Source organism: Chroicocephalus ridibundus, chromosome 8 (assembly GCF_963924245.1).
Source record: "Chroicocephalus ridibundus chromosome 8, bChrRid1.1, whole genome shotgun sequence".
Classification (NCBI taxonomy): domain Eukaryota; kingdom Metazoa; phylum Chordata; class Aves; order Charadriiformes; family Laridae; genus Chroicocephalus; species Chroicocephalus ridibundus.
This window is the reverse complement of record NC_086291.1, coordinates 5,497,380-5,523,023: the sequence shown is the minus strand read 5'-3', so window position 1 is coordinate 5,523,023 and position 25,644 is coordinate 5,497,380. Positions and strand designations below refer to the sequence as shown.

General features: G+C 48.2%; 1 protein-coding gene across 4 annotated transcripts; it reads left to right on the top strand.

Moving 5' to 3' along the window:
* The first annotated feature begins 1,006 nt into the window (after positions 1 to 1,006).
* On the top strand, positions 1,007 to 25,590 carry PRKAA2 (protein kinase AMP-activated catalytic subunit alpha 2). Of its 4 annotated transcripts, none has more exons than XM_063342703.1 (10): positions 1,011 to 1,167; positions 7,493 to 7,634; positions 9,680 to 9,773; positions 11,265 to 11,409; positions 12,418 to 12,505; positions 14,809 to 15,033; positions 16,817 to 17,321; positions 19,085 to 19,211; positions 19,459 to 19,732; positions 20,706 to 25,590. In XM_063342703.1, exons 1-9 carry the CDS (start codon positions 1,074 to 1,076, stop codon positions 19,695 to 19,697), a joined length of 1,659 nt encoding a protein of 552 aa, XP_063198773.1. In that variant the 5' UTR covers positions 1,011 to 1,073; the 3' UTR covers positions 19,698 to 19,732; positions 20,706 to 25,590. The 4 variants fall into 4 exon arrangements, with proteins under 4 accessions (XP_063198775.1, XP_063198777.1, XP_063198773.1 ...); XM_063342704.1 differs by lacking the exon at positions 1,011 to 1,167 and adding an exon at positions 1,175 to 1,901; XM_063342705.1 differs by lacking the exons at positions 14,809 to 15,033; positions 16,817 to 17,321; positions 19,085 to 19,211; positions 19,459 to 19,732; positions 20,706 to 25,590 and adding an exon at positions 13,013 to 13,442 and having other exon boundaries at positions 1,007 to 1,167.
* The last annotated feature ends 54 nt before the right edge of the window (positions 25,591 to 25,644 follow it).

The following is a 25,644-nucleotide window of genomic DNA, read 5'->3' as shown; positions in this document are numbered from 1 at the left end:
CCCAAGGTACAGCTGAGCCTCGCAGGTGCTTCCCACCCCACGGCACATCCCTCTTGTGCAGATGTGCTCTACAGACCTGATGCAACTTCCCTGGCTGGTGCCACCCCAAGCACAGTGTCACCAAAAGGAGGGATCAACCTCCTTGCAGGTGCAGGTGACCTTGCAGGTGACCTCCTGAAGGTGCAGCATAAAGAGGGCAGACCCCAAGGATAGTGTCACCCTCAGGTGGGTGCCATCCCTGGCTGGTGCCACCCCAAGCACAGTGTCACCAAAAGGAGGGATCAACCCAAGGAAGGTGCAGCATAAGGAGGGCAGACCCCAAGGATAGTGTCACCCTCAGGTGGGTGCCACTCTCAGGCACATGCTCTCCAAGGAGGGTACCACCTCCAAGCAGGTGCACCCCAAAGAGGGCGTGCTATAAAGCACTCAAGCAAGGGGCACTGCAAGCAGGGTGCATCCCAAGCAGAGTCTCACTCTTAGGCAGCTGCACCCTCCAGGCAAGTGTCCCTCTAAGGAGGGTGCCATCAGCTGCCAGATGCCCCCTCTGACAGGTGCCATCCCAAGCCAGGCACACCATAAAGAGGGGGGGCGCACCCCAAGAAGAGTGTCCCCATCAGATAGGTGGACCCCAAGGAAAGTGTACCCTAGGGGCGGTGTCACTCCAAGGAAGGTGCACGGCAGGGAGGGTGCACCCGGAGGACACTGTCACCCACGGAAGCTGTCACTCCCGGCCGGGGGCACCCCAAACCAGAGCGCTCAACCCCCACCAGGGCGCACCCCAAGAAGGGCACGCCCAGCGGAGGGTGTCACCCCAGCCGATGCCGCCCTAACGCACCGTCCCCCCCAACCAGGTGCACCCTAAAGAGGGGTGTGTGTATGCGCCTGTGTGTGCGCCCCCCCCCCCCCCGTCCCTCTTCCCCACCCGGCATCCGCGGGGGGCGCGTCCCTGCCCGCCCCCGCGCACCCGGCCCGGCCGCCGCTCCCGCCCCGCCGCCGCCGCCGCCGCCGCCGCCGCTCCCGCCCGCCGAGCCGGGCCGGCCCTGTGCATTGTGGTCCGTCGGCGGGGGGCGAACATGGCCGAGAAGCAGAAGCACGACGGGCGGGTGAAGATCGGCCACTATGTGCTGGGAGACACGCTGGGGGTCGGCACCTTCGGCAAAGTCAAGAGCTGAGTAACGCGGCCGCGGGGAAGGGGGGCCGGGCTCGCCGGGCTGCGCACCCCCCGCCACCGCCACCGCCCTCCTCCTCCTCCTCCTCCTCCTTCACCTCCTCCCCGTTAACGCGGGCCTCCGCGCCGGGCATCGCCTCCCCTCCCTCGGCGGCTCCCCCCTGCAGCATCCCCGGGGGGCGGCGGCGGGGTCCGGGGGAGGGAGCGGCTGGCGGAGCATCCCCGGGGGGCTGCGGGGTGGGAGGCGGCCCCTTCTCGGTGTGGTGGTGGTGGGCGGGGGGAGCGGGATGATGGGGGTCGCGGGCAGGTGCTGGGGGATGCAGACCTCGCCCAAGCCCTTGCCCGCTGCAGCCCCCGCCGCCGGTGCTCCCCGCAGGACCCCCCAAAACTTTCCTCCCCGGACTGGGAGGAAGGCGGTGGGAAGGTTGGGCAGCAAAGCGGACACTGACCGGCATCCTTCCCCCCTCGGTGCCGGGGCTGTGGTCCCCGCCGCCCCTTCCTTCCCAAAGGGATGGCAAGCGTTTCGGAGCGTGAGGAAGCGGGAGCGAAAGGGGATTCTCCTGCCGTACATCACCCCCGGGAGCCCGGCAGCCCGGGAAGCGGCTCCCGCCGCGGGCAAGGATGGAGGGGGTCGGGTCTGGCTTGGGCTGTAACGCTGGGATTCCTCTGTGTTCGTGCCAAGGTGGCCAGCTCGCATTTTCAAGGCACCACCTTCGCTTTGCCCGACCGTAAGGTTTGCAAAGATTTGTGCTTCTGTCTCCTGTGCGTTCTGCCATTACACGCAAATTTTATCTTTGAATCAAGATATTTAAAAAAAACAAACAACAAAACAACAAACAAACCCAACCAAATTTCTTGTCTAAGCAAAATGGACAGCTGTGATTCCTGGTTGGGAATGGGTGTAGCTCCAGCTGCCCCGCTCGGTGTCCCCCTGCCCCGCGGTGCTGTGGCTGGTGGAAGGGGTGATGTGCCCGCGCTCAGCGACCGGAGTTTTAAAATAAACCAAAATTGACAGCAGGGGAAAGAAACCACCGCAACCACTGGAGCTAAATCCACCTGTGACCATTAATCAGGCCCCTAAAAATATATTGCTGTGTTTAATCCCAAACCACAAATTTACTGACTAAAGAATTATCGGAGTAAATACTTCTAACAGTAAGGACCATTTAAATCACTCATGTATACCAGCAGACCTCAAAAAGTGCTCCAGAGGCAATTTTTTTTTTTTTTTCTTGGGGGCCAAATTAAGCCTGCCAACAATAGCCTTTTTTCCCTAACCACCTTTCAGGAGTAGCTAGCACAAACACCCCCCGCCCCACATATGACCCGACGTTGGTAAACGCTGATAGTTTCCAAAAAAACATTTCAAATAACATAAAAGAGATTGCCTAGCTCAACATCCTTTATGCCTAAGTAGTACCCTTTATATATATTTTTTTTTTCCTTAACATTTTGCCTACAACTGACACGTGAAATTTGGACGTGAGATTGGAAACTGGGATGTAGAAACTAGATCTCCTATTTATACCGAATTATAGCATTTTAAACAAGTGAGCTTTAGGAAAAAAAAAAGTATATTCACCCTGTTTAGCAAGAAACAAGAGAAAAGCGAAGACATTTTTGCCTGATTCGGTCAAGCTTTGTATATACATTTTTTTCACTGAGGCGGCCAGTGCCATCAGTGACATTTCTTGTTGCTGATGTGTTTTCTTCAAACTGCCTTGCGCAAGACTTTGTGAGAGGCCTTCCTTCTCAACATTAAGAAATCATAAATTAAAATTTTTAAGGATTGCAGTTATTAAGGAAATTAAAAAGCGGCAATGCGAGGGAAGGATTTAGTAACGATGAAGCAGGAACCGGAGCTTGGATTTGTGGCTGGAGCTGAATAGTCGCTTTGAGCCATCAGAAACCAGATCTAACAACAGAAAATGTCCCTGCCACCCTGTTGGGATGTTTGTTCTGCCTGAGCACTCCATGGGTCATCAGCGAACCGATCCCCCTGAAAACTAGTTAAACGCTGCAAGAAACAGTTAGTTTTACGCCCATTCAGTTCCTTGATCTTATTTATGGAAAGACCCCACAAGGCACGGAGGGGAGCAAATAGGTTGGCAGATGGGAGCAGGATCTTGGTGATAATACTGAAATTCCAGCTGGAAATGGTGATTAAAATGCAGCATTTTTTTTTTTTTTCTACAAGAGAGGAAGGTGGCAGGAGTTAACGTGGTGGATGTGAATGTGGCGGATGGATAGGAGGTCTCGTGCCAAGGGTCAACGTTACTAGATAGGATTTTGCCAAATACAGGGGGAGCTGGTGATAGTTATTTTCCCTGAACTCCAGGCCAAAGATAAGATTAATTTGCTGAAAATAGAACTGCGGAAATGATCTTGGATTTTGAGTTTAGTGAAGCAATGAAGGAAGGAGGTGGCATCTCCTCCACTGCCGGTTGGTAAGAACAGATTAGAGAAATTGCTGCTGTGTTTGTCCTGGGCACATCCCACCCTGCGGGTCCCCGAAGAGCTCTCCTGTGACCACGGCCCTCGCGCAACGAGAGCTTCAATCAAAACCCGGCAGAGTAACACAAATATTTTTCCATGTGGTGCCACGCACGATGTCCCTGGTGGCCACTTGGTGGTTTCTTGCCCATGCTTGTTGGCCACCAAGATGATGAATTTGTGGTCCCTCAAGGACCGGCAATGCTTGGGTTATGTTTATGCTGGTTATGAGGGCACCTCCATGGGCACAGGTCCTCGAGTTGGGGTCAGATCCCATTTTCCCACTGAAGGACAAACCTGGCGTTGGAGGGAAGATAAACTAAAGGAGACTGAACAGATTGAAGGAAAGGGAAGGGAAGGGTGATATAACATACGAGCAAGCGGCGCTGGGGCAGAATTAATACAGCGGTGCTAAATATATGCCTTGGATGGATTTCGTTTTTAACTTTGGGCTAAGATAAGGGCCGGCACAGCTGATAGGAAAGGAGTTTTCTTGCTCCTCCCTAAACTTTTACATTCCCCTGGAGAATTTGCAAAAAAATTTAACTGCTTGTGCTACCTGAGCCATATCAAACACACACGCAGAGGTGGCTTCATTGGTACCTGCTGTAAAAAAAACATGTTGTCGAGGGGTTTTAATGATTTTCTCAGCTTACTGTAAGTTAAATACTATTCCTCCTCATTTTTTTCTCTTATAAAAATAACTAAATTAGAAGGGTCCTCTTTCAGAAACTAATTCTATTAAAACTCTTCCCTTCTTTCCTTAACATCATCTGATGCTGAAGCATCCTCGTGCCCAGGCAGTCACACGTGCAAGCAGATGGGGTAGCAGCGAAGGATGCTCACACCATGTCCCATTTGGTGGCATTTTTTGGAGTTTAGGGTCAGCGTTACCGCCTAACCTTTACATCTGGGGTTTTTTTTGTGGCACAGCGTGCAATGCTGCTCCTCCCCTCAGTGTCTAATCCATCTTCCTTGCTCGCTCCAGGAAAGCCCTGGTTGCTGGTTTTCAGCTGCGGTGGAGCTTACCTGAGTACTTGTCACTAAAAGGCAAGACATCTGCTCAAATCCCCTTTCTAATTCTGCTGCTCAGCCCACCCTCCTCCTGATGGGCTTTTAATCCGTAGAGGTAGGGAGAGGGAAGGTGGTGGCTTCCTCACCACCACCCGAGACCACCGTTGCCCATCCTTGGGGCGAGGAGAGGATAAACCCATTAGAGAGGAGCTGCACGAGCATCCCCTTCCATGCCTGCGGGAGGCATGGGACCTACCTCCTGGCTCAACATCCCACCAACATGGGCTGGATCATCCCACCAACGTGCTCCAGCACTTGGGGTCAGAGACAGCGACTCCACGAGCAGAGGGACGGTCGTCCTTACTGCCCCATGTCAAAATTCCTGCACCTACAGGCTGCAGCCGGAGAGACATGAAAGGCTTAAAAGTCTCCCACCACATCGCAAATTACGTTCTCTCTTTGTCTCTCAAGGCTTAACAAGCCACTGGGGACTGAAACAATATCATCTCTGTATCTAATGCTTACTGTAAGCAAAGGAAGGATTACAAAATAGACTGTTTATTTTTAATTATTAATGTGTTTGCAGCTAGCAAACCTTCGCAGAGTTACACGCTGTTTGTCACGGATGGAAAGGGGACGTACTACTCGGCAGCAGTATCAAACCCAATAATTATTAATTCCGGGCATGGCCATTTTATTTTTTTTCCCAAGCGTATAATAAACATTTTTCAAAGCATATAGTGGGAGAAGGCCAGAAAGGGTTGTCTTGAAACAAAGGGCGGCAGAAATCAGGGGTTTCTTCCTAGTTCAGCGATAAAACTCTTTGCTGTGCTGTTCCTCAGTTTCCCAACTAATGGCTTAGCGCGTTGTAATTCTGTAATGGAACTGAGTGAGTCGAGGGCAGCTTCCAAAGTACAGCTTCTTGTGCTCCCAGGACAGAGAGAGCAGAGCTGTCGGAGCGCTATAGGCCAGGGAATCTGCTGGGAAAAAACCCTTGTTCTCAAAGGTGTCTTCTGAAGTTGTCTTCTCCCTCTCTGTCGTGCCTTCCCCAGCCTCCTCGGTGTCATATATACCGTGTATAGACCACAACAACCTCAGCAATGAGAGATCGGTTCTCTTTATAAGATGACTGTTGGCACAACGTGGGGAGAATTTGTTGCAGCGACGGAAGAGGCTGTACCCCACCCACCCCCCCCCCCACCCCCAAGCCCCAGTAAAGCTCGGAGCTGCTTTTGGACCCCCTCGCCCAGGCGCTGCTTTGCAGAGTCTTGCTCCAGCGAAAGCCTCCCTGCCCTGGGACAGGCCCAGCGCTGCCCCGCTCTCCTCTCCCCGAGGATGCACCAGGGAAAATGCCTCCTCTGACTATTTACAGCGCTCTCCTGGCACCGCGCAAGAGGAATTATCTGCCTCCTCCAGCCCTCAGCTAATCCCTAAATTGCATCTCTACCGCAAAGCTTAGCTTATTCTCATTTCGCCTGGTAGTTGTAAGCATTGCGAGGAATAAAATGGGCATGCAAAGTGGTGCTTTAATTTTCAAGGGCAGCAAAGTGTTTTATTTTTAGGATGCTCTTACTGAGGAAAGAATCTCCGGCAGGTCTTATCTGGTGGCTAATAATAGTGACCTGGCGTGCCCCGCGCGGTGCCGGCGCTGCCGCCCTGCCCTTCTCACGCCGTCTGCTCGCCCCGCTTGCTTCTCCTCAGCTCGTTACGGCCTCCAAAATTACAGAGTCTAATAATGTAATAACCAGGTTTGCTCATAATTATTAACTCCTTGCGCCCTGTGTTATTACTGGAAGGGTGACGTTCATAATTAGAGAGCACAAATATTTACTGTAAGCAGGTTTTCTGTGCAGTCTTAAGAAAACCATCCGTATGTCACCATTTTTAGTATCACGTTAGAAAATAGTGAGAAGGGGTAGCTCATGGCCAGAGAATCCTTTTAGATACAAACATCTGATTGACAGTCTTCAAGCAGTTTCTGCTGTTAACTTCACGACAAATCTTGCTTCCAACGAGCTATTTGTTTTTTCTGCGCAATCTGTTTATTGGTAACAAGTGGATCCAATGCTGAATCCATCTCACGTTATTGTTAAGTTAGTGCAATTCCCCCAGTGCCAGCGGTGCTACTCCCGGTTTGTGGTTTCTGTTTGTCCCTGTACCCAGGAGATAAGCATCAGCCTCTCCGTTGCACAAAGCGCATATTATAAAAACCCGTGTTGAAGTTTGTATCTTTTCTAAAGCCAGCATTTGCTCTTGCCGTGCAGCAGCGTTCCTGCAGCTTGTCCTCAAACCAAGACGCGCGCTTGAGGAAGTATAAATAGAAATTCATTTTAGTAATGCAAATTCCGCAGTCCTATTTTGGGCAGGGAAAATCCCTATATCATTTTTTTAAAAGAAGTGCGATGGTCTAGTTTTAAGACCGGGCTTATTAGGGATTTACTCAACCAGTGTGTTACGGTGGAGATTCTCCTCTGCCATTTAAATCTATCTGTTTCTGATTCATCTAGCTTTTACATGCCATAAATCCTCGCAAATTAGCTTTGGGTATGACCTCCTCCAGTAACTCACTCTGGTTTATCTACGTGAGTGTTTTTTATGGATAAGTCCCCTCTCTTCTGTCTTCCATGACTCCACTGAGAAAGCAATAAAGTGAAGAGATAAAAACCAAGTTTAAAATATTTCACCCCCTCATCTTTTGTTTTTTTTTTTTTTTTCCCTTCAAGAGTTGCTTTTTGCTTATAAATCACAGTGTCCTAAATTGCTTGTGTGAATCTTGCTGCGCTGTGTAGTGACTTTGCAATGCTCTCTCTCTAATAGTCGGCGAACACCAGCTGACGGGGCACAAAGTAGCGGTAAAAATACTCAACAGACAGAAAATACGCAGCCTGGATGTGGTTGGGAAGATCAAACGAGAAATTCAAAACCTTAAACTCTTCCGGCACCCTCATATTATCAAGCTGTAAGTACCCTTTCTGCCGCGTGTCCGCCTTACTCCTCCATCTGCAAAGACTTCACGTACGCAGTTGCCTTGGTTTCAGGAGGTGGCTTAGAGTAGTAGAAAACGTTAAGTGTGTGGTCAAGTTTTGGCATGTTAGAGCCAAACGTTGCTTTTCTAGAGTCTCCCGCTACGTTACGGCAGGGGACACAGATGACACTTTGAGAAATGACGGAAGATGCTTCTTCCATTGGGAGACTGAGTTGTAACAGCCAACAGACCGATGTCCCCGCATCAGGTTTTGCTCAGCTAAACCCGTCCAAGCTGTCCCCTCTCCCATGCAGAGGCCATTGTGAAGGTGCGTAGAAAGGGTCTGGGCTTCCCTGCGTTGGGAGTTGTTTGTGATGACCCTTTTTAGGCTTGATATCTCTGGACTTGAAGCTGCTGAGAGTCGTGCCTGAGGAATTGCAGCGCAGCCCGGCTTGTAGAGTGAAGCCTTGGCCTGAAGTCAATAGGATTTACGTTTTAATGGCCTGATTATCCGGAGCTTAAAGGAACATACATATATTTTTTTTTAAATTTATTATTCAGGCATAAGTTTTCAAAGTTGCCCTTCTGATGGACCCGAATTTAAGTTGTAAATCAGCACCTGCGCTCCAGCCTCTGGGATTCCTTCTCAATCCCCAGTTTGTGCAGCCAGTCCACGTTAATGAGGCACTCGATAATATCTTTGGCATTTCTATAAAAGAAAGCTGTTGAATGGTAACTGCAAGGATAAGTTGACATTTAGGTCAGCCTTAAAACTGGCATGAGATATAGCAAATACCTGGGACTTAGAGGCAAGGGAAAACAAATTCTCTCTACAGTTAAATAACTAACCATGCAGCAACTGTTGACTTTAGAGTAACTTCACAGTTCCAGGGATTTATTGGAGAACAGATTGGTATTATTTCACGAAAAAGCCAGCAAGAGTCCTCAGCTGTGTGTCCAGCATCCTGCCAGTTAAGTCCTGTTCACACATTTGTCAAACTATTAAAGCCTAAAAATTAAACCCAGTTGAACATTATCAGTCTCCTATGGTACATACTGCAATCATGAAATACAACGATAAAATAAAGAGGTGAGGAGGAGACCGTGGTACATAAGTCTCCTCTTTTAATAGCTTTTTACATGTATATAAAAGAAATAATGGGGCAGTTAATAACTTACGTGTCTGGGTCTGAAGCACTTCAGAAAAATTCAGTTGATCCCATTGATCTTTGTGGGACTATCACCTCTTCCCTTGCTGATCTCTGAAAACTGTTTGAAATGTGTTTGTTTCAAATTACGACCCACGGAAATTCAGCTGTAAAAAAAAGAAAAGAAAAAGCAAGTAGCAATGTGTCTGAAATAAAAGGGAGGGGGTCTCAGCTGGTGCTGCCATGAATGTCCTGTAGCTGCGTTGACCTCAGCTCCTCACGGGCGGTTTGTACCAGCTGGGACACTGAAATGCGTTCACGGTGCTCGGGGGGGGTCATTTTGAATGAAAATGGAGAATAAATTTGTGATTCAAGGGTGATACTTCCCCCCCAACCCCCACCGCCATTCTAGAATGTAAAGAGGGATTTAATATGTGAAAAATAGCTGTGATCTTTTGGAGCGCTCATCTATACCTTTCCAAAAGAAGCTCCCTCTAGTGTCTAGAGTTCTTCTTGGTCTTCTTTCTCCTTGATGTGAGGGAAACCAAATGTACCCTCGCCCTGCCCCCAGCTAATGAAGCCTTCATTTCTAAAGCTGTTGTTACCGATCTTGGGCAAAATGGGAATTTGAAAATCAGGACCGTCCTAAATGCGATAGGATTGTCTGGCAGAGAGTTCAGAAGATTATTTAAAAGCTTGAAGGAAAACTGTAGGTCTGTAGGAGAGATCCTTTCATGGACAAGTGAAACATTATACTTGAAATAAGAGGTGGCTTTTCAGAAGCAGAAATGCTTATTTTAAGGGTTGACATGAAACTAATAATCTGTTTAAAAGCCTTTCCCCATTCTTCTTCATTATTTTTTTTTCCTAAATCCACTTGTGTTTTCGAAGGTACCAGGTCATCAGCACGCCAACGGACTTCTTCATGGTCATGGAATATGTATCTGGCGGTGAATTATTTGATTACATCTGTAAGCATGGACGTGTAAGTGCCAGTACCGTGTCAGCCCAAACACTTGTGTGGGAAGAGGATGGTGTTTAGAAGCGAAACGACTGCTAAAGGGAACACGGTTAAGGTTAAGGCCCAAAATAGAAGTTGCTTCACAGCAATCCCATCTGGAGTGTCTCGTACCTGGCTCGCACAAAAGTTGCGTGCGATTTTTTGCAACGTTCTCTGATGTATTTCGATACGCAAACCAAAATATCCAAGGTAACGTGTTGCTTAGTGCAAATATTTGGAAGACTAGCATATTTTGATGATTTTTAGGTCTGGGTTGCCTGTCAAAACCCCCACGGTTCAGCAGCAGATTTACTGTAGGGAAAGAGCAGTCGGTATGGTCTCCGTCCCGGTCATTCGCCTCCCCCTTGGCTCCACGTCAGGTTTTTTGAAGACTTTTTAAGGATGTGGCTTATCTGAACAACATTTTCGAATGCCAGTAATCCTGCTGGGTATGAATCACCTGAGGCATAGGTTGAGCCCATGAAATGTGATATTATGGTTACAAAGAAAATCACGAGTGTCTGCCCCGTGGACATCCTCGTAGGCAGGGAGCAACCACAGGGCAAGGAGATGCTCTGGCAGGGGGGTTGGACTAGATGATCTCCAGAGGTCCCTTCCAACCCTATGATTCTATGATTCTATGATTCTATGAGATGCAAATGGGCTGAAGTGGACATCCAGAACAAGGCTTCAGGTGAAGGATCAGCCCATCATACGTTTCCTCTCTGTACTACAAAAAGCCAATACATTTGCAATGAATTGGTTTAGACTAGCGTACTGGTTGATGGAGCAGAGCCCATTTACTTTCCTACCTACAGTTCTGATTTCCAGCGCATTTTACCCATTTGTCTTTTACACATTTATCTTTTCAGTGACTAATCTGGATCTTTTCTGACCTTTGCATTCAGAAACTAAATTTTTCAGGAGGACAGTCTTTAAGAAGTCATCAGTAAAAATAATCCGTCTCCTCATAATTTTAAATGTAATTTCTCTGATACAGCTCATACAACTTTATAGCTAATATAGCTATATAGCTAATTAAAATCATTATGATATTCCACCTTTAGCCTTTTTTTCCCCCCCAAGCCATCTGTCCATGAGGAATCGCTCCCTGTAGCATCTTCCGGGGTGTTTTGTCCAGCCTTGATCTGCGTGTGCTGTGTAGCAGAACTGGTCCCCTTGGGACAGCGAGCCATTGCCTCATAGGTGCCACCAATAAGTTCTCCTTGGTAGCTCAGCCAAATTTAGGTGTCTGATCTCATCTCTGGGCTGTATCGTTTGAAAACATTAGCACGCTATAAAATGCAAGGCCGGGGCGGGGGGGCGAATCTGCTTTATTTGCTGCTTCTGGTCACAAGCGCGCTGTGATTTGCTCTCTGCACCCTGGAATATTTTGGCTCCTTGCTAAGTCAAACCTTCCCTCGCCAGCTCTGCGCGCAGACCAGCCTTCAGGACTATTTCCCCTTGCACCCGCAGGTTGAAGAGGCAGAAGCTCGACGCCTTTTCCAGCAGATTCTCTCGGCGGTGGATTACTGCCACAGACACATGGTTGTCCACCGAGACCTGAAACCGGAGAACGTGCTGCTGGACGCGCACATGAATGCGAAGATAGCCGATTTTGGTATGTGACCCCAGCAGCATTCCAGAAATGCAGCCAGCTCCGAGGCGCTTGCTGGAGCGTGTCGGCGTAGCACGCCGTACAAAACCCAGAGCCTTGTTTTCCTAACCACTAGCACTTGCTTCACCTGAAAAGCCCACAGTTACAAACACCAGCCTTTTTTTTTGTTTTTTTTTTTTGCAAAAGCAGGGATTACTTATTGTAGGCTGCTGCTGTACTGGCACTAAGAGCGGAGCAGCGAAGTAATTTGCAAATCTTCGCTATGTTTTAGTATAATCACCTAATATAAAGATTTGGCTAATTTATGTTTAAGACAGACTCGGTGCAGTTAATTCCAGGGCGAGCTGGCGGCGTGTGTTTATTTTCATGCGTGCTCTCCGTACGCTTGGCCACGTGCTCTTGGCCTCGCTTCATTTTACAAATGAGCAGTAACAGGAGTCTTTAAAGTGGCGTTACCGAGTGAAATCCATTGAAATAGCTGGGCTACCAGCTCCGTCCCGGTGAGTCCTTTCTAACAGTGATAAGTCCTTTTGAAGATCTACAACTTCCGTGACCCCACACAATTCCCATCTAACGTTAAGTGCTCTGGGATGAAGTATGTCTCATTTCCTCCTTGCCAAAGAAAGAAAACTGTGGGATTTGTAACTTAGAGAAGCAAAATTAGCCTGGAGTGAATATTCCTTGGTTAGAGATGAAAATAATGGTGGTAGTAGTGATAATAACAACGATGATTTGCAAATCAGCTCAAAGGACTCTATCTAAATTATGTCAGCATTTAACCCTCCCTTGGTTAGAGGTGAAAATAATAATAGTAATGGTAATATTATTAATAATAATAATAACGATGCTTTGCAGATCAGCTCAAAGGACTCTATCTAAATGATGTCGACAGTTTCCCTCCAAACTTCCCCCTCCACTCTCTATACCTCTCCTCCTCTGTGCGACAGGGAGTCCTCTGTGGCTTGGACCTTCACGTCAAGCATCAATACGTAGTAAACATCTTCTTTTTAGGATTGTCCAACATGATGTCAGATGGCGAATTTCTACGCACGAGCTGCGGTTCCCCAAATTATGCAGCCCCTGAAGTCATCTCTGGAAGGTAGGACATTCCGCTTCTAACCAGAGCCTGTGTGAGCACACGGTCTTTCAATTTGTCCTTGGGATCGGAAACAGCTTTGCGCATCCAGTAAAAGCAGCTGAATCCTTCCAGGCTGTGTTTATACGTTTGGGTGAATCTACTGGCAAAAATCTGGACATTTTCTTGGTTATTACATTTCTCAATAGCTGTAATAGCAGAACATGTTTTGCTAAAGATGTTTACTTTGGAGGACTTATTAATAGCAGATGTTGACTGTTTATATTGCTAATTAAAGAGGATGAAAATTCCTCTTTGGATGCAAATATTGAGGTTTCAGATGGAAAGAGTTTTCCAGACCAGCCCCTTCTCTCTTGCCCACCTATAATGTAAAACACAGCGTTAATGAGGAAACCTACTCACTAACAGAAGGATCTGGAGTATCTTTAATCAATTCCCTACACTTTGAACTCTTGTATTGAAAATACTTGTCTTCTGGTTCCTCAAGCTAGGGTTCTTTTTTCGTGACAGGAGGTTCAACCGTCATAACTTTGTTTTGAACTGATGAATTGAATTGACAAACCTCCAGTGTGGTTGCGTCTCTCAGCGTGCCACATCTGTACAACACGTGGCGCGTTGAACGCGCTCTGCAAGGTTGAATTGGACTTTGCCACGTTGATACAGAACTGTTACCTCCTGTGTCTTACTGCCAGGAACCTCAGTTACATCGAATGTACTTATTTCCCTAACTCTATAATAGCATAGCAAGGATTGCGAACGCAGATTTTCCAATTTTCATCCCTCTGCATGGTCCTTCAAACTACCCATCTCCTCACTATCACCCTTTGCACAAGCATTAGTTTTCCTAATCCAGCGTATTTTTGCCTATCACTGTAGCTTTTAAATACAACATTTTGTTCAAAGTGTCTTAGCTGTGATTATGATTATTTTATCCCTGTTTACACCAGTGCAAGTGTTGGCAGAGCATCCTAGGAATTAGACCAGCATCCAAAAACCCTGTTGTGACTACAGCTCTACACGTGAAAGCAAGTAAATCCTCGTTGTCAAGAGGGGGACAAAGCCGGCAACTCTTAATGTGATTCCAAAAAACCATTCGTATCATTTCCATGTCCTTTTCAATAAAGGCCAGAAGCACGTTATTTTCAGGTCGTATGGGAGACAAGGCACGTTGTTAGCAAGTCCCAGTGTGCAGAGCCTGACTGTTTGAAGGATACAGGCAATACAGCTTATTAACAGGAAAAGTAAGAAAGAAAACCAAAACCAAACCTACACGTTGCACTTTTTCACCGGCTCCTGCTGCCTTTGCTGGGGAGAGCACAAAAGCAGCAGAGCGTGACAGCTCAGGTTTCAGCGTCATAAAAGTGCATCTCATTTGGGCTTAAAAGTCCGATGAACTGGTCAGGCAACGCGGTTATCGGGAAAACAAATCTGTTGGAATCACGCGTGGAGGCAGGACCAAAGGGGAACCTGGCTAATGGTCCGCGTTTCCAAAGTGACTTTGCTGCGGTCCCTGGCCTCGCTGGTGGAAAGTCTCACCCTTGGAGGCGCGGAGCCGGTGTTTTGGTGGTGTTCAGAAAGTGGCTGTATGGATGACCGGCGTTCTTTATACGCTGGTGTGTCTGCGGCGATGCTCTTCAGGAGGAGCAAGTGCAGGATGCTGAGGCTGCGTGAAGCGACTTCTGTATTTCCATTTCAGCCCCTGTATTTTGGTAGGGTTTTACAGGTGGAGGGGAGGCACCGCCTCCCAAAATCTCTGAGAAAGCATCCATTGTAGCAAAAAGAGATAAACAAATGGAGCGAGCAAGCAGCAGGAAAACGCGTATATTTGGGGTGTCCCGGCTTGGTGATGCCAGGGAGCGTATTAGCAGCTTGTCGGAAGCGCTTGCGTACCAACACACAAACTTCAACCGAAAATAAACACACCGAGATAGAGTATCTGCTGCCATTTGATCTGCCTCGTGGAATGAACCGGAGTTGCTGGCTGAGCCTTTGGGGCAAAGGAACAAACAGCCTGGCAGAGCTCTTGGAAATGTGGGGTTTGGTGTTTTGGAGGGTCTGGAGGATGCAGGGATGTACGTGTCCATCCAGAGGAGCGTGGGCAGCCCACGTCAGCTCTGCCATGCCATTTCCAAACCTGCCATGCCGGGTTTGGTTGGGGGCATCTGCATGAGCAGCCCTGGGGTGGGCTGTGGCTCTGGCCCCCGTGGAGCTGGCTGAGGGTCCCCAGCTCGCCCGGTGGGACCTGCAGCCTAAGGAGAGGAGGATGGGGGGGGTGACACCTTTCTCCTGCCCTTGCCTTCGCACAGGCTGTACGCCGGCCCCGAGGTGGACATCTGGAGCTGTGGCGTTATCCTCTACGCCCTTCTTTGTGGCACTTTGCCTTTCGACGACGAGCACGTCCCCACCCTCTTCAAGAAGATCCGGGGAGGTGTGTTTTACATCCCTGAATACCTCAACCGCTCCGTCGCCACTCTCCTCATGCACATGCTGCAGGTTGACCCCCTCAAGCGAGCAACCATCAAGGACATCAGGTCAGCCCAGGTGGGATGGGGTGGGCTGGCTGTGTTCGGGGGGGCTCCAGCGTACCGGTGGCAGAGGATGGTGGCTGTCCTGGGGGTCATCTGCTGGCAGGTGGGCCGGGTGCTTTACAGGAGTATCAGCTAATCCAGCTGGTTTTTGTCCCAAGTGATTCAAGGAGCACTCCTGCACCTCTTTGCGCCGATGGAGAGGTGGGTTCTGCCGGCTGGCAGTGGGTGATGATGAACAGGGTGATGATTTTATATAGATTTTACATATATATATATATATGTATGCTATTTTACTGTGTTATAAAATAGCCTCAAAAATCTCTTAATAGTGCTTAGCAAAACCAGCTACATCGTGCAATAATCCTAAGAACTTAATATCCACCAGCCTTTTTTCATTACCAAGACCACCTCCCTCTGGGTCCCCGTTCGGAATAAGAGGGTAATCATTGTACTGAGTGTCTATCCAATAAAAAAGGGGGAGAAACACAAGAATTACTAACTTAATCCATAAATACCGCGTATAGTTTAAAATGTGAGTTAATAGTTCATCTTTAAATGCAGCATAGTTTTCTCGTCTAGGCAAATGAGTGCAGTGCCCACGAACCTTTTATCTGCATGCATCGCTGTGGAAATTCAAGATGAAAGGGACACTTGGGTTCTTAAGCAGATATTTGTGCCTGCAGAGATCATTAAAAGTTCATGGCTGGCAGTAGGACTTCCAAGTTCTCACAATCCGAGCCATTTTAGAAACATTTTGCAAAACTGGAGCTCAGTGAGCGTTTTATGAAATTTATAGTAACCATTACAGCTAGCTGGTGTGCTACGCATCTACTTAAACGTTACTGGGACTTTCAGGAGTTCTCAGGTTTTTAACGCATTTGCAATGGATGGCCTCAATTTTACCCTTCAAGTAAAAACTAGTAAAATGCCTTTTTTATTTCTTAATTCTTTAAGACGAGAGGATTTAATTACATGTTAGAGCAGCAGCACATGTGGCAAGACATGCTGAGACATGGGACAGGCAGAGAGAGTTGGGGTTGTTCAGCCTGGAGAAGAGAAGGCTCCAGGGAGACCTGAGAGCCCCTTCCAGCACCTAAAGGGGCTACAGGAAAGCTGTGGAGGGACTTTTTATCAGGGAGTGGAGTGATAGGACAAGGGATAACAGTTTTAAACTGAAAGAGGGGAGATTTAGATTAGATATTCGGAAGAAATTCTTTACTGTGAGGGCGGTGAGCCCCTGGCCCAGGTTGCCCAGAGAAGCTGTGGCTGCCCCATCCCTGGAGGGGTTCACGGCCAGGTTGGATGGGGCTTGGAGCAACCTGGTCTGGTGGGAGGTGTGGAACCAGATGATCTTTAAGGTCCTTTCTGACCTGAACCATTCTATGATTCTATAAGTTTACAGTTGATACATAGAACCTATAGACAAAGCTCTCTATGGCATTCAGCCACTTAATCATCGACTTCATTGTAGTATCAGTGGGAATCAGGTACCTGGATAACTTCGGTGCTCTGTATCTCCATCAGACCCATAGTCATCAAAAAGCGTGAGCATCTCGTAAGTGCTGAGGTCTTACTGCAAAGCCCAGTGAGCAAGCAGCCATGCTTGCAAAGCGTCGTCGCTGTTGCAAGACTGGGAGGACCGTGCTGGGCTGGGTTGGGTTCCCCAGTCTGCAGCTGAGGATCAGTCTTAGCTAGACAAAGTGGGGGACTGGTGGCAGTGGTTGCCCCAGCTTATGCCCCCAGCCCTGCACCGAGCTCATGGTGTCTCCTTTCTGCCTTTCCCCAGGGAACACGAGTGGTTTAAGGAGGAGCTGCCCAGTTACCTGTTCCCAGAGGACCCTTCCTACGACGCCACCGTCATCGATGACGACGCGGTTCGGGAAGTTTGTGAAAAGTTTGAATGCACAGAGTCGGAGGTGATGAACAGCCTGTACAGCGGTGACCCTCAGGACCAGCTGGCGGTGGCTTACCACCTCGTCATTGACAACCGGAGGATCATGAACCAAGCCAGCGAGTTCTACCTGGCCTCCAGCCCCCCCACCGGCTCCTTCATGGACGACAGCGCCATGCACATCCCTCCCGGGGTGAAGCCGCATCCCGAGCGGATGCCGCCCTTGATAGCGGACAGCCCCAAAGCGCGATGTCCTTTGGATGCCCTCAACACCACCAAGCCAAAACCCCTGACTGTCAAAAAGGCCAAGTGGCACCTGGGAATCCGCAGCCAGAGCAAACCCTATGACATTATGGCCGAGGTCTACCGCGCTATGAAACAGCTGGATTTCGAGTGGAAGGTAGGGAGTGCTGGTGCTTCCTGCTGCTTTTCGAGGGTCTTTTTCTCATGAGCTGAATTGCTCGGGGAGGTTGGTAGGTTTGGTTACAGCCTCACCCGTTTCCGAACAAATGCTCGCACCCTGCCACCAGCCCTGCTATTTCTTGTCCCTACAAACACGCTGCATTAAGATGCTAGCTGTGGTGCTTATTTATAGCCTGAAATAAGAGTTTTCTTTCTGAACGCTCTAAGCCTCTGACGGGAAGGATGATTCTGCCTCGTTTAGCTGCGGGGATAAGAGGAGCCATTCGCATTTCTAATTTTGGTGGCTAATTCCTTGCGAGGTCATCTCGAGTGCTTCTGAGCAAAGTAACTCTCGTTATTTCTGCCCGCGTCCTAGCAGTCCTGTGTGCTGAAATGGCACGACACGCGTCTTCGTTAAAGATGCACGGGTGAGGGGCGGGGGGACGTTGGGGGCAGGAGTTTGCACCATCGCTGCGGTGGCATTTTCCTCGATGGAGAGGGAGCGGTGCTGGTGGTCCGGATGTGCTTTCAGACACGCTTACTGCTTCCCCGGTTTAGGGCTCACCTTCTTGAAGCTCGATTTAAACCCAGACGGCATTTTAGTTGACAGCGCTCCCGTCAGGTGTTTCTTCAGAGCCACGCAGCGTTTAGTCGCAATCTTTTTCAAAGGCCGATTAATAAACCCCCAACTTAGCCCTTCCTATTTTCTGCTAAGCCTGATTCACTAAATCTCGGTGCAGTCGCTGACGTGAGCTCTCCTGACTCACGGCCTTTCGTGTGAGCATGGGGAACAAGGTAAGGAGGATTTCAGCCCAGATCTTCATCACCGGAGGAGACACCCTCCTCGCTCCAGGTCCCACAGTGACGTACAGCGTGAACATCACTCTGCCGCTTCCTCAGTGCCTCCTATCTCCTCCTTATTTTTGATAATATCACATATTTAAAGTCAAGTAGCGCCCAGAATCCCGATTTCACTGCAGCAGCCAGGAGATGGACTGTCTCCAGATGCATATGCCTACACCAGCCAGGCATTTGTTAGCTGCACGGTTTTACAGAGAGCGAACGAACCTGATGGATTTCTGGTACAGCTTCACAAATCAAGTCAGCCCAACGTCTGCATGCAGGCGGTGGAGCTTTTTTGGTACGAGGAGGTTTCACAATAGTCTTTCCCACCCTAAGAATAACTTCAGATGTGACTCTTCATCAAAATAGCTTTCCCATCCACGCAATTGCTTCTTAAATATAGCACAGAGAAAAAAAAACAAAAAAAAAATCTCACTGCAAATGAGATGCAGCAGATTGTGGGGTGGGAAGCGGCAAGAGAAAACGCACAGCTCAGGGCTGATTCACAAACACTGAATTTAGCTGCGCCGATGGGAGAAGTTACTCTCCCCAGTTGCCCAGGTGCCCTGGTTTCACGGACACCGTCCTTGTATGTGGGTCTACGAGTGGATTTTTTGGCTCATGTGGACGTTGCTGCTGGTCAGAGAGGAGCAAACATCAGTTTGGTGCCTGGCAGATGGGTCACGGCAGCTTCGTCTGCCAGCACCTGGTGAATCAGAGCCCTAAGAAGCATTTTTAAAGATGGCTTTATGAGGAAATAGGGCATGAACCCTTTGCTTGGTTTTATAGATATTGTTCTTTCTAGAAACCGTGTTTTTCTCAAAAGGTGTCTTGCTAGTATTTAGAAAAAAAGTAAGGAAAGAAATGGTCTTCGTGCTGCCTTGAATCGTACTCCTGAAAGCCAGTTTCCCCTTGCAGGTGGTGAACTCCTACCACCTCCGAGTGCGCCGCAAGAACCCGGTGACGGGCAACTACGTGAAGATGAGCCTGCAGCTCTACCAGGTGGACAACCGCAGTTATCTCTTGGACTTCAAAAGCATCGATGGTAAGCGGGAAATGGTGCAACGCGAGATGGAAAACACATAAAATGGCAGGTTTGGCAGTGTCAAAAAAAATTTTAAAATCATTCTTTGCATTTCAAAACGCTTATGCTGCTGTGTCAAGTCAGCAAAGGCACTTTTGAGCCATTTGTCTCCACTACTCTTACTAGTTGCTTACCAAACACACGTTGCAGATGCCAAATTAATGCCACTTTTTCTTTTTTTTTTTTCCTTTTTTTTTTCATATTCAAGACGACGTGATGGAGCAGAGGTCCGGCTCGTCCACGCCGCAGCGCTCCTGCTCCGCCGCCGGCTTGCACCGGCCGAGGCTGAGCATCGATGCCGCCGCGGCCGCCGAGTGCCAGTCGCTGATGGGCTCTTTGAGCGGCTCCTTCGTCGGCAGCATCCCCTCGGTGACGCCGCGCCTGGGGAGCCACACCATGGACTTCTTCGAGATGTGCGCCAGCCTGATCATGGCCCTGGCTCGCTGACGGGCGGCACCGAAGCACCGGTCCCTCCGCACACGGTATTGCACTGTGAGGATCGGGTCCGACTTATCCCTTCCTTGTTTCTTCTCCTTCGTTCCTCCTCCTCCTCCTCCACCCCTCACCGCTCCATAGCCTGCGACAGAGCCAGTTCCACACCCAAAACATGCTCCCCTCTAACAAGGCACCGAGGAAATTAAGAATAACTGTATTTCACTCATTATACCGTGGTGAAATATATCCAATACCCTTTTTTATCCAAGTGAACCAAATGGGAAACGTTGGCGTGGCTGTAAACTAGCAAATATATCTCCGAGTTTTTGGAAAACACCTCACCCCTGGTTCATCCTGAGTTAACGGAGCCATGGCCAAGCTTTCTGCGGTGCCGGTAGCCTGCAGTGAGGTTGTACCCCCTTTGCTGTGCGGAGCAGGGCCAGGATGGGCTGAGCCAGCTCAGAGGGGTCGGCCAGGAGCTACACGAAACAGGGTAATGAAGTGGCTCTGCGGCGTTCGCATCCGGATGCCTTTGGTCACACTTTCCTCCTAAAACCAGCAGCTGCTCAGACACTTCTGCACTAGTGCAATATGCCATCCCTCCCCTCTGTTGTTTTTTTTTTTCCCCTGCTAAAGATGGGGGGGGGGGGGGGTAAGGTGGGATGTGCAAAGGTCCTGTTGCAAAGTTGCCATGGGAAAGCCTCCGCGTGTCAAGTCTTTGCAGAGGAATGTCCCATAAGATGCTTTATTTCCTCCTCCTGACTGCCCTGGAGGGCACTGACCTGCTCACCACCTTCAAAGGTGAAGGCAGCTTGCCTTCCAGCCCTTAATCGTCACCCCCCCCCTCCAACCCACTCACCCTCCCCTCCAGGGGCCAGATCCCAAGCAGGATTCGGATGCGCCACCCCCTGCCCCGAAAACCCATCTCTTTGCCCGCCACGGGGTGGGGGTCATCACGGCTGGGCGAGAGCCAGCAGCATGGCGCGGCTCCAAAGCATTTACCTCCCGCCTTTCCCACAGGAAGCCTTCGCCCGGTTGTGACCACCCGAAAATCGCTGCCAAATCCGCCGTCCCCGCCATCCCCCGCTCGCAGCTTCGCGCCGCCGGAGACTCGCTTCTCGCGCCGGAGGGCTCTCCCGTCCCGCCGCTGCCCAACGGACCGTCACCTTCAACCGCTCCGCTGACAAGGCAGGGATATCCGAATCCAGCGTTTCACTCTTCCTTTACTACTGGCTATCTGAAGGAAAGGATTTTATTTTCTAAGACAAACTACGGCGATTTTTAAGGTTCAATTCTCGTTATTCAAGGGTAAACTCGAATGCATGTGTGACTCTTTTGTTTAAAAGAATTTTTATTTTTGATTACATAGGCTTCATCTAATGGGCAGCGTTGGCACCCGCTTGGCTTTGCTATGGTATTTAATTCCATTTACTTGATTGCGAAGGAACGTTAATAGTCTAATGAGTCAAGGAACAAATGCTTTATGAAAACTTTGCCAAAAAAATCCTGGGTGGGTTTTTTTTTTTCCCATTTTTTTTTTGTTGTTGTTGTTGTTGTAAGAAACAAAGCAAAGGAGAACTTTTGCTAATCCCAGGAACGCGGTCACTCAAAAAAAAAAAAAATTTAATCCATCTTTTGGATAGCTTCTTATGACCCGTAGAGGTTTTTTGCTAGTTTTTTTTGTACAGTTGCACTTTAATTTATACTTTCTGCAAGTTTCTATGAGAAGCAAGGAAGAGAACGACACATTAAGCCTTTTGTACTAATCATTTTAGGTAATGAAGACAAATACGGGATATTTTTGCCATCTACTGGCAGTTAAATGGACATTTTCAGCCTGAAGTCCCTTTTTTTTAAAAACACAAAATTGCCTTACTTTTGTTACAGATTACGCTTGGATTCTCACTATCGGGACTTTACAGCTCCAATTTTTCCAGAAGCTGCACAAAAGCATCCAAAAAAAAAGAATAACAAATCAGTTTTGCTGTTAAGTTCTCGTACGCTAAATCCAACGCAGCAGTGCTTGGATTATAAAACCCGGCAGCAGAACAATTTTCTTTTTAAAAGCAACACTGGAAATATTTGTAGTACTCCTAGGTTTTGTATCGAGCTTTTTATTATCTTATATCGTGATGAAATAAATACTCTGGGGCGGAGGATGGCTTTGGTGCTGTGCCCGGTGGCTCTCGGACGATGCGCGTCTCCGGTGCTGTGGTGTGAGCGGGTCATACCTGGCGAGGATGGAGAATCCAGACTCCTGCATGCCAAAATAACCACCCCAGAGCCGAAGCTGAGCAGCACCCAGCTTTTTAGCAGCTTTCGGATCAGTGCTGGGACACGAGCAAACGCTGAGCAAACAGCCCTAAATGGTTTCGGGTGCTGGAGATAAGTCCCTTTGGAAAGGAGCAGGAGAGGGCAGCCGAGTGGCTGGAGGGACAGACATTAATTTCCACCCAAGAAAGAGTTAGGAGCGTCCATACCCCCGCCGCAAAAACGTATTTGAGCTGTAAAAGGCTGTTTAAATCGTCGCTCCCACCTGAGCATGTTGCCAAGTCGCTTGTCCTGGAGACACCTGTAGCCCAGTTGAGGAGGGGCTGGCGCATTAGATACGATCTGCGGTTCAGGAGGACGTCGATGTACAGATGTCTCGCCTTAAAATGACACCTCCCCTCTGGGACTTCCTACCCGGCAGAACTGATGGCATTAAAGGGCAGCGAATGCCCTTGGGAGGAAATACTGGCTTCCTGGAGGCGGGTGGGATTTGTAGGTGGTAGAATAAGCCCTTGCAGCACTTGGCATCTTCTCAGCCCCTTGCAAACATTAACTCACGTGTGGATCTGCAAAGCCTGTCCTGCCCGGAAGGCCAGAAAAGTGGCTCAGTTTTCCGTATGGAGAGACACAAAGAGATGAAGCACCGTTCCTGCTCGATGTCAGCAGAGGCAGTGGAGCGAGTGGGACCGATGGAAGTAGCGCCGTGAGGAACACATCCGATTAAACCGTCCCTTACAGCCTTACCCAAATCCACGCTGCGCTTTGAAATAGTCTGAGAAGTCGCCCTTTTTTTTTTTTTAATAATTTATTTTGCTTTCACACAGGCTATTTTCTGGTTCCCAGCTACAAAGAAGCTGCTGACCTCCAGTTACATTTTCCAGAGGAAAAGTTTAACTTTTACGCTGTTACACTGTGGTCAGGTTTGGTGGGTTTTTTGGTTTGTTTTTTTTTTTTTTTTTTTTTTCCCGGTGATGCTGGTACACGCCTGACCATCAGGAAAAGCAGGGTAAACCTATTTGACCTACAGAAACTTGAATTCCTCCAAGTGCAATTCTTCAAAAGCCGCTGGACGCCTGCGCTTTGCAAGCCACAAACTCACCCAAACTTTGCTTCAGCCCGAGGGGGGGGAGAGAGACGAAAATGCAAAGGCTGGAGTTCAGTTAGGCCCCAGCATGGACCTCCAGCTCCTGGAGGAGTTAATTCAGAAATAGCTTGTACTGTACTAGTTGGCAAATATATATATATGTATAGATTATATATGTATTATATATAATGTATTATATATGTGTATTACATATAATGTATTATATATAATATACATATATATATTATACATAAGATATATGTATACATATATACACATATATATTATATGTGTGTGTACATATATATATATATATAAAAAAAATGTAGGTGGCATCCCTGTGATTGGCCTCTCAGTTTGGTTTGCCCAGCGGGGTAGGTGCGTGCCCTGGACGCCTGCCATCGCCCACGCTAATCCCGGCGTGCGAGAGGACCCGGAGAAAAGCGATGGTATTTTTACACCATCTTCTAGGTAAAGCCCCGGAGGAGCTCAGCTGACCCCCGTCGGACCCAGCGTGGCCTCGGCCAGGGATGGGAGGCGAGGTGGCATCGGGAGCCGGGAGCGTCCTCCCACCCTCCCCTGCCGAAGCCGATGAGGTTTGGGACAATTTGGGGTTCAGGAGTCAGAGCTGAGCAGGCGAAGGCAGCAGGATTTTTATTTTTTTTTCTCTTGAGGGGTCAGAAATGCATCTTCCGCATGTACACCCAACTCAGCATTTCATCAGGGGTGTAGAAGCACGGGGGTCGATCTGGGCAGCGTTGTAAAAAAGTGAAGCAACGGGTTAGTGTCTGTTGTATATACAATTTTTCGTGTGATTATAATGGCACTCGTATTGGAATAGAGGAAGTTTGACCAAAATAATAAGCATTCTGTCGACTCCTTTTCATTTCACTGCTCTTTGTCGTCACTCGTCTTGTGTGCACCCATCGAGAAGGAGGAGCGCCCCATGCGCAGGACATGAAACTGTGCCTTGGACATACATCCGGACTGCTGGAGGTCGCAGCTTTATTTCACAGGGTGCACAACCCCCCCCACCCCTCCCGAGTTTATGCAGAATCCCGCCGGTGAGACGTGCAGGCCGTGTTTCTAAATACTTGAAGTACCATTTCTTGTGCAATTATTTGGCTTCACCCTTTTAGTCGCTGAGAGGAGAAGGGGGAAGAAGAATCGCACATCCATCCCTTTGGATGAGCCAAACAAATCCCCGCTCCGGCTCCTGAAGTATTTTACTGAAAATTCTTAGGATCTGTTTTTGTTTCAGGTGTACGATGTACCTCCTAGAGTCACCTTTCTTCAGGTCTTACTTTGGTGCGGGCTTTCCATTTAGCACTTTCCTTCGGCCTCCTTAGCCCTTCCCTTATATATTTCTTGTCGTCATTCACTTATAAAAAACAAAGCAACAGCTTCCCATAATTCTGAATTTCCAGTTTGCCTCTTGGGCACGGAGTTAACGATTCATTCAGAGGTACCTCACTCCCGTGCCTGAGAGATGAAGTGTTTTTTTTTTTTTTTTAGAATTCCCACATTATACTATTGACCAAACACTGACTTTTGCTGAGAGGAAAAAAAAAAATCTGATCTTCCGTGTATCGGATGCACATATCTTCGCTCGGTTTTGGTCACCAAAATTAGGAGAACTGGACGGTAAATGAGAGCTCCGGCTGCAAAGCATGAGTACACTTCTGGTGTTACGAAAAGCCTGTTTTCAACAAAAGCCTTGAAATTCCTGCTGAAGCTGCCTTAATTTAAAAATCGAAGTTTATTTGTAAGACTCATCTCTGTGGCTTTTTTTTTTTTTTTTCCAAGTTTTGAAATGGTTTATTTATCCTCATCTCACGAAGCTGTGAAGTAGGTACTGTAGACATGGTGATATTTATTCTTGTTGCTGAAAGCATGTTCATGTGTTCTGTATCATGTTATATTCACATGTTTTGTACCTCAATGCATTTGTTTTTTGTTGGGTTTTGGTTTTTTTTTTAATTTTAGAGCACAAAGCAAAACTGAATCTGAGCATCACTGTAGTGTCCATGGCCCGGCACCTCTGGGCAGACAAACCTCAGCTCTGTGGGGGAGATGAACCAGACTAGTCCATTGCAATTTTTCGTTCATACTATAGGGAGTATTTATGATTTATGATATTCTCTATTTATGGGGGTTTTCTGGTTAAAATACTGAACTTTTAAAAGCTCCGAGTGTAAGCATCCCTTCAAACATATCATTAACGTGAAGCTCAGGAAAAAACCCTGAGCTCTATAAACACTCCGTCCTCCTTGGCGTTTTCTATGTTGTCAACCGATGGACCGGCGAAGGTTTTGTTTTCAAATTGATTGCTTTAGTACTTTCTGGGGCTAGCTGTTGTGGAAGGGCACGGAGCCTAGGTTCAGTTTTGTCCTTTGTGCAAGTAACTGTGCATTAGATATAATCACAACGAAGCCTTTTACCTTCCATTTATGGTGTGGAAAGTGTTTCTCGGTGTACCGCACTGCATGTGATAGCTGTCTCCATGGTTGACATTTGCACTTTAATAAACTCAGAGATGAAAAGCGGCAAGAGCAACAAATCTTTAAAACTTACTTATCGCACAGTCCCTTTTTGCTGGCTGGG

Coding starts and splice junctions, on each gene's coding strand:
- PRKAA2 (XM_063342703.1), top strand. CDS start 1,074: ATGGCCGAGAAGCAGAAGCACGACGGGCGGGTGAAGATCGGCCACTAT. Junction 9,774..11,264: donor ACATCTGTAAGCATGGACGT/GTAAGTGCCAGT, acceptor TTGCACCCGCAG/GTTGAAGAGGCAGAAGCTCG. Junction 12,506..14,808: donor CCTGAAGTCATCTCTGGAAG/GTAGGACATTCC, acceptor GCCTTCGCACAG/GCTGTACGCCGGCCCCGAGG.